Genomic DNA, 8,824 nt, shown 5'->3' on the forward strand with positions numbered 1-8,824 from the left:
TTTGGGAGTTGGCGTGCTTCAGAGAGAGTCTGGTAATGCCTTTTATCATCATGAAAACATTACGTTTCCATGTGGAGTTAGCATTTTGACAAAGCCTGAATGAAATCTCTTTGTTTCACACCGGAAGGCTGGGCCTTTACTCAAACTATGCTTTTTCATTTCATGTTCATTTGCACAGAAAGCACATAAATTGAATGAATTCTACATCCAATCAGCCCCGAAAGACTCTAAATCCGAGCCTGAGCTGCCCTAGCTTGCGTAACATTTGGGGGAGACAGACTGCCTTGTCTATTTTTGCTTGCCTCTAAAGCCCATTCAATATGTGGAGCGACAGCTATGGGAGATATGCTTACTTGGATCTGATTCCCTGACTAGTAATCAGATTAATGTAGAACTACACAACATTCACCCATTGATGCGGAGCTGGCACTGGCAAGCTGTGATAATGATGCACAAGCCCAGAAAAGAAGCCCTTCCTCTCTCCCCATGTCTCCATCCCTTTCTGCTTTCATTTGTTCTGCCTTTGAGGCTTAATAATGTAGCTGACTGCGTTTGTTTGTTTGTTCTATTTCACTCAAGGTGCCTTGGCTGTGCGATGTAAAGTCAAGAGATGGCTGAGAATAAAACTAATGGGGACAGAAGAAGTGAGGATGAAGGAAGAGGAAGAGGCGGACTAACTCAATCTTCCTCAAACCCGATTCGTGGACAATCCCCAGGGACCAAGAGGCATCTTCCTCGAGGGATTGTGATCCAGCTCACCGGGACAGAGGGAGAATGGGACAGTCTGGACGACAGTGAGCTCATCTTCTCCCTCGAACACGAAGACGACTACCCCTCCATATCTCTATCCAAAGTAAGGCAGCTTTCTGTGGAGGATGACAGAAAGCTGCATTCCCAAGCGTTCCACGTTCCACTTTCCCCCTCTTCTCCTGGCTCTCTGGGAAACCTCTCCACCACCGGTTCCAGCTTCCTTTCCCCAACCGTTTCCTCTCCCAGCCACAGACCCCTCTCAAAGTCTCTCTCGACGGAGCTGGATATCAAAGAAGGTGCCACTCTCAGACCGAAACCCTTTCTCAGCCTCGTGAAGTCGATATCCACCGAGATCTCCCGCTCAGAGCCGGCGGTGTCGCAGTCAAAATCAGACTCCCGCTTGAACCTCCATCTGTGGAAGCAGCTCACCCAAAAACCAAAAACCCGAAGCGATGGCGACTCTCGCACTGCGCCGCCGTCTCCATGCGCCCACTCCCCAAGTGGAGAGGGGCGAGGGGGTTTCTTCAAAATGGAGTTGGAGGACACCAAGAGGAAACTCTCGGAGGCCGTGCACGAGCCTCTGAGCAACATGTTCAGTAAGATCATGAGAGAAGATAGCGCGAGTAGTCCCAAACACCAGACTAAAAGCCAGGGGGCTCAGCAGGTCAGCGCCAGAAGTTTAGGGCATGAAGGTAGCACTGACACAAATCTCTCCGAATCTCCTGTGAGGAACACTAAGAGAACAGACGCTGACGTGTTGCCGGTGTTTGACTGGCCTTCTGTTCAATCTCCTGGGAGAATCCACCATATCTCCTGCCCTTTGCATCACAACAGACAACATCAAAGGGATGAGGAGCTGGAAATATGTACAGATGGAGACGTGATGCAAGTGTTAGCCGTGGAGTCTCATAGGCAGGCGAGGAGATCACCTACCAATGAACCACCCATGGTTAGGACTTCTTCTCTTTCTCAGCCCCATCCTCTTCCACGCATGACTTTGTTCGGCGTTGCATTGCTCTCCTATGGATACTTCATCCTGCCTCTCAGTCCCTACGTCTCTGGCCTGGCTCTGGGATTAGCTTTGGGCTTCTTGCTGGGACTGTTGCTCATTAGGATGGGTTCGCCCAGGTCACGCTGCTCGGATCCTTCGTACAGACCAACACAGACTCTGCTGGGAGAGGAGATCCTGACAGGTGGCAACGTCAGCTCTGAACCTGACACCCTGAAGGTAAATCTGAGGCATTGATGAGTGTTACATTTTGTATTCTCACCTTATACTCAGGCCCCTGGGTCTCAATCTAAAACTGACACATTCCTCAGCATGTCTTCTATAGATAACAGACAATCATCATTCATTGAATTTCTCATCTTTCTCCCACCTAGCCCTTGTCTCTTAAAGGAATAGTAGGCATTTCGGGAATGATTATTATTTCACTTTCTTGCCAAGGAAATTGATATCACTCATGTCTGTCGTTTTAGTATGAAGCTACAGCCAGTTAGCTTAGCTTACAAACAACAAACAACAACAAACATAAGTCTGTTTCCATATCCAAGCGGTCCATTTTCTGTTTGGGAATATTTCCTACATGGATTCATGAGTGAATGGCAGCAGAGATCGATATTAAGGGAAATCTGAGCTGCCAGTTTATTTCAAAACACAAGCACTTCAGGGTTAAGTCTATCTGACGGAAGACGCTTTCACATTGAGCAACTGAACGAATCATGAGACGGCGCTGAATTTACACATTTGAATCTATGACTTGTTCACAGCAATGTTTTCCCATTTATTTTCAAATTTGTTGAATATTATTGACATTACATCAACTTTGGCACCAGACAAAAATATATCCTCGCCGGTAATGTTTCTGAAAATATTAATTCAGGTACATCTTGCCTTCGTTTATTGAGTTTTACAGTGACTGGCCTCCGTAGGTGTTGCATTACTGCCATTACTGGACTGTGTTTTCGCCCTCCTATGCAATGGCATATGTGAAAAGGCACAGGATGGAAATGTTCCTACATGCAGTGTATGTGTTAATAGTAAAAATCACTACCAGTAATTCTATTAATTTACTTAGAACTATGTGTGAAAGAGTCTTTTTTGAAAGTGAAGGGATTTAAATAGCTTGTTTACTTCAAATACACTTACTAAATAACTTGTTTTATTTCCTACCAATTTGTTCAAAAGGAAAGTGTTAAGATGGCTTCACACTTCAACACCTTCTACAGACACAGAGTAAAGCTGTTGAAGGTGGCAGGCAACCAGAAAAGATGCCCAGAATGCAATTAAAACCTTTACTATAAAAACCGGCTGAGCTGCAGTGGTAATTGCTGTTCTCCCCCTGGCTGAGCTTGACACTGAAGGGGACAGTTAGCAACCAGACACTGTCAGATCCAGAGGCAATTAGTGTGGGATCCAGGGGGGGGGAAGCTGTAATTTGTCAGGGCGTGAGGCAGATTGGGGGTGAAGAGTTGTGGTGATGGTTGGAAATGGGAAGTTAAATGTCTCCGTGATGAGATATTTCCCTTGTTTGGTCATTAGCAGCTTGTTGAGTCTGACTGCTGCTGTTGGCATGTGAACGTCCGAGCCCTAAGGTTTGTGAGGTGTCTGCTAATCAGGCGGCAGACTCAGAACTGTCACAGTGTTTGATTGGCACAATTTGAGACAAGGGTAAAGGCTATTTATAAAGGAACTGTTTAGCCTTAAACAATACATGGTTTATTAGTTAATTATTAGAGCATTAAAAGGAAGCTCCTAAAGAGATGGTAGAATTCACCACACATGCAGCGATCCTATACACCGTATTTCAGGCTGAAAAAAGTTTTATCTTGAGGCGTCATATTAATGAAGAATTTTTAAGCCCAACACACACTAACTATGCTTTTATGTCTATAAAATGTATGGAGTTTTGTGTAAAGGATTGGAATTGAAGTCAATTTGTTTTGTGCTGAGGTTTAAACAAGAAGATGAAAGCTCATATTTGTACCCTAGGTTTGTACGCTACTCATATTATTTAGCTTAAGCCAGGAGACAGTTGACTTTGCCTGAAGACTGAAAACAGAGTCTGAAGATCCAAAATACACCTACCAGCATTTCTTCAGCTCATTACCAACAAATCCTGATGTTTATTTGCATAAAAATAAAAAGAGTCTTGTCTGCAGGATTCCTAGAGTTTGTTAAAAGCAAGAGAAGACATATTGCCTGGAAGGCTGAAACAAAAACATATTTGTATCACAAATTCTCTCTAGCTCTATGGATGAATAATCCTCTAATGCCTCTCTTATAGTTTGTTTACTTTAAAAATAGCAATGTTGAAATCCCCGGGATGATTTACTTGAATACTTGGATTAGGTTTACATTCAGATTTGCTGTATACTTCATTTTTAGCCTTACTACAATCATCACAACATGGCTTCTTCTAGATTGGTTCAATTCCAAAGTGTTTGATTATTACTCACTTGAAACCTCTTCATTGTGTTGATTATAACTAACACCTATTTCCTGCCTTTGTAGGGCTGGATGAATGAAATACATGATTACGACCCAGAAACCTTCCATCCAGCTCTGACTCATTCGGTGTTTTCCTTCCTGGAGGGCTCCTCTCTCCGTCTGGACTCTCCGCGAAACAACATCAGCCGCAGGGCCGCGTACGATGAGAGGGTCCAGGAGGCCGCCTTCGTCAAGTCACGCTCCTTCCAGCTCGCAAAAAGCAAAGTATGATAATAATAATAATAATAATAACAATACAGGGTTATTTATATAGCACATGCAGCTCAAAGTGCTTTACAAAATGACACATCACAAGTTAAAAACAAACAACAAGAAATTGCCCTCAGATTATTTGTTAAGAACTTTAAAACGTTCATGCAGCAAAATATAACATTCTATCAGGTTAATAGACACAAGGAGGTAAAATGTATGAAAATAAAAATAAAATAAATAATGGTTTCTCTCTGACAGATAAGACACAAGACAACTGAGTCGATGCACCAATATTAAATCCCATAACACAAAGTGAACATATAGGTACAAGAGAAATAAAAAGATTAAGACCTATAAAATGAATAAAACAATATAAAGGTAGGTAAAGTGACACATTTACTGTGTTATAGGAACATTTGTTTTGTGTCCGACGTTGGTTTTCCCCCCTAAATGAGATATAAAAAGTGCAGTGAAATATGATGTTCTGTTATGTAGGTCAGGACTAAAGTAAAGTCAGTCTAACTTTATGTAACATTCACCAAATGAATGCATGCATACGATTTTGACTAATTAATGCTGGGATGTTGGAGTGATGTTTATTTTAACTGTCTGAAATAGCTTGTAAGGCCTGAGAGAAAATAAGTGAATAAGTAAAAAATAATGCATGTATCTGCCCCTGCAATTTGCACCCCCCTCCTAAATGTAATGGTTTCGTCTTTGGCCAATGCTTCACGCTTCCACCAAGTTTCACGGAAATCAGGCCAGTAGTTTCTCCGTAAACCTGATGAAAGACCAACAAACTAAACTCTTTTGCAGAGGCCATAAGGTTAGGCAAGAAACAGTCGAATGTACTTCTGATTCGTTGATTAACTAGAATGTATTAATAATTCAAAAATGGGATATCTGAGTGCATTGCCCGTTTAACAGATGTTGTGGTGGCTCAATATCCGACTAAATTGAGTCGCCAAGACGCTAAACTTGGCTTTAGACTGTGACGTGTTTACAACAAGAAAGTCCATACTGAAGTTGAAAGGTTAAGGATGTTAAATAAACTAAATGAATCACACGATAACTAAGGTAAGCTCACCCTCCATCATCTCACCCCCAGCATGCAACAGGTGACCTAAATACCAAAACAACCATGTGACAATTGCAGGTAGTGCTCAACAAATACAAATGTAAACAAATATTAAACTCAGGCTCAAAAGCTTGTTGTCTCCTACATACAGTATGTCTTTGCTTTGACACAACAAATCTCTGCCACTGATCCTCAAAGGTATTCCTGCTGCCATCTGTTCTGGCTCGGAAGAGGACGTGGAACCCAAAGTATCCCATCTGCATCCAACTGGCCGCCGGAGCGAACTCTGGATGGGAGGAGAGTCGGGAAGAGGGACCAGAACCTGGAAGTCCTCAACAAAGATCCATTCCCAGGACCCTTTACCTCTTCGGACGCACAGGAAGAGAGAAAGAAGAGTGGTTTCGTCACTTCCTGCTAGCGTCCACGGATCCAGAGAGGGAAAAGGAGAGAGAGCCCGGCAGATGTGAGTCCAGATTGGGTATGAGAAAATAATGCGTTAGATAAGAGAGGGCTTCCAGATAAGGCATCTATACAAATGCTTCATATGTGTGGATTATGGATTACATGCTCCAATTCTTTGCATTTTAAACCCAATCCCTTTTGAGGGAACATACATATCTGTGAGTTGTTGTTGTTGACATGACAGGGCAAAGGTATCAAGAACAACAACTTTAGTTTTATTGTATTGTATTATTTTGATGAAAAATGACTAAAGGGGAATATATAATTTAGTAATTTCAAAGAATAGTTTTAAATTCTGGGAAATATTATTTTGCAAAGCGTCAGATGAGATGATCTATACAAATCTAATTTTTCTCGTTTTGAGTAGAAGCTGGATTAGTTTACATTAGTTTAGCATTAATACTGGAGATACGGGGAGGCAGCTAGCCTGGGTCGGAACATTTTGTATAATTTCCAAAGCACACATTTTTCATTACATCGGAAATATTGTTTTGATAAAATCTTAAACTGTCAAATTAAAAGCCTATGAAAGAAAAACGTTAAGACTGATGTGAAATGTAGCTTTGAATTCTTTAGTGAAAAAGGGAAACTGGAACGCCTCACTTGACTTGTCGTACCGATACAATTATATGTTCTTTGTGAATGATAACCAAAAGGTAATTACTTCTAAATGCTGCCAAAAGATATGGAAGTGACTGTTATTTTGTATATATTGATTTGTTGTGCTTTTATTTATGTCTTAATGTGTCCATATGTATCAATGTGTCCGTTGATTGTGTATATATATATATATATATATATATATATAGGCATATACATATTTTTATATACATTTGTATTCGGGATTGTGGGAAACGGTATTTTGATCTCTCTGTCTGTACACACAAACTGAACAATTGACAATAAAGTTGACTTTTGACTTTGACTGTACTCTCCCAGGTGACCCAGCGTTGGCACACAGCGTTTCTGCCCAAGCTAACGTCCCGAGCAGCAGAGGCCTGAGCAGAATAGGCAGCAGTGATGAAGACGCCACCTTCATCCCTCCAGCACCCAGCCTCCCTGTCAGTCAGACCACCAGCAGCACCAGGGGCCTTTCCTTGCTAGACTACCAGGGATACATGTCCCGTCTCCTGGCAACGGAGGAGTTCACGCCCCTTTCCAGTCCTGGAGCCAGCAGCAGTGCAGAACCGAGCCCCACCACCATCAAAGGGAATGTAAGCAGTCATGCTAGCAGATACGATTAAGTGAAGCAAATGGAGTGAAGCTGTGGGGACATTCTTGAGCTGGACAGTGGACATGTTATATTAAATCTGCAGAGAGTAAAGTGATACAGAAAAATAGAAATGACTAGTTTACAAATGCATTTTCCTAGAAGTAAATTGTACTAAACCTGCACTTTTCTTGTCTTTGCTAAGCTCTCACTCAGGTGTCTTTTCTTGCAGTGTACCTGTGATTTAGCAGAGCATCCTGGGACAAGCCAGACTGCGTGGGCCAACGCTCTAATTGGTCGAATCTTCTGGGACTTCCTGCGAGAGACGCACTGGGCCGACGTGGTTTCCTGCAAGATCCAGAAGAAGCTGAGCAAAATCAGAGTGAGAGCGGTTTTATTTAAAGCTAATGTGGCAATTACATTTAAGGGCATACTAGGATCAGTAGTTACGTTTTAAAATTTAAATTACCCATGTTTGGACAGGTAAATAAGTACACATAGTTAAATACCTCTTTAGATGAAAGAGATAGCCTGACTGATAACTCACTTTTCTAAAATGGTAAACAATAATAACAATAGAAAACAAAAGAAAAAGTCATGCAAAAATATTTTTTATAAAAAGACAAATAATGCAAATGCAAATTAAAGAGAGCTATAAATACTTGTAAATTATAACTAATGTATTAATGAAATGATAACTGATTTCTTGTTTTACTATTAGATAAAGTAGAGATCATTATCAATACCACACTTTATTCTAAAAGTATAGGCTCAATTGTTACACTATACCCCGAGTTAATAATATGATGAATTTTAATATTATGATATTTTTCATCCTTTACAGCTGCCTTACTTTATGAATGAGTTGACTCTGACTGAGCTGGATATGGGCAGCTCTCTGCCCCAAATCACCGCTACCTCCAGACCAGAAGTCAACCACAGAGGTGAGTGCAAACAGCATACAAATACCTCTTAAGCCCCAAGCCTGTTTTTCAGGTTTCAGGCTCGAAAATGACATTCCCAGAACAAATGACCATATCTTCCCTTCTAAAAGGGTTAAATTAATAATCTTTTTTCTCAAAGTAATGATAAACCTGTGGGTTGGATGTAGAAAAGTCAGAATCAATATAGATGTTTTTTATTTTAAAGAAAATTCAGATTGAACATGGTAAAAAACTTTAAATTATAGTGTCCGTCATATGTTTATGACGGACACTATAATTTAAAGTTTTTTACCATGTTCAATCTGAATTTTCTTTAAAATAAAAAACATCTATATTGATTCTGACTTTTCTACATCCAACNTAAAATACACAAAGATTATGCTTTAGGAGCTGTAGGTGTGTGTGGTACAGTGTGTAGGTGTGTGTGTTGTACAGTGCGTAGATGCGGTTTGGTGTCCTATGCTTACTTTTAATACTTGTACAACTTTTGGCCCGTAATTTCAATTCCCCATTTCAGCGACCAGAGAGAGTTGGGGATATATCCAGTCTCTGATTGTGTTACGTTATTATGAGAGTGCTCTCATACTTGTTTGATTCTGAAATTGCATATATTTATATGTGTGTGTATATGTCCGCATCTGTAGCCTGTTATTGTCTCATTATACCACACTGTGAAT

The 8,824-nt window shown here is 40.9% G+C and overlaps 1 protein-coding gene across 1 annotated transcript; it reads left to right on the forward strand.

Annotated features, from left to right (window-relative positions):
• Window positions 1–610: 610 nt before the first annotated feature.
• Window positions 611–8,179, forward strand: tex2l (testis expressed 2, like). Its single transcript, XM_010777905.1, has 6 exons — window positions 611–1,978; window positions 4,265–4,465; window positions 5,730–6,009; window positions 6,933–7,207; window positions 7,436–7,585; window positions 8,048–8,179. Exons 1-6 carry the CDS (start codon window positions 611–613, stop codon window positions 8,177–8,179), a joined length of 2,406 nt encoding a protein of 801 aa, XP_010776207.1.
• The last annotated feature ends 645 nt before the right edge of the window (window positions 8,180–8,824 follow it).

This window comes from Notothenia coriiceps, unplaced genomic scaffold (assembly GCF_000735185.1).
Source record: "Notothenia coriiceps isolate Sejong01 unplaced genomic scaffold, NC01 NC01_scaffold00018844, whole genome shotgun sequence".
NCBI lineage: Eukaryota > Metazoa > Chordata > Actinopteri > Perciformes > Nototheniidae > Notothenia > Notothenia coriiceps.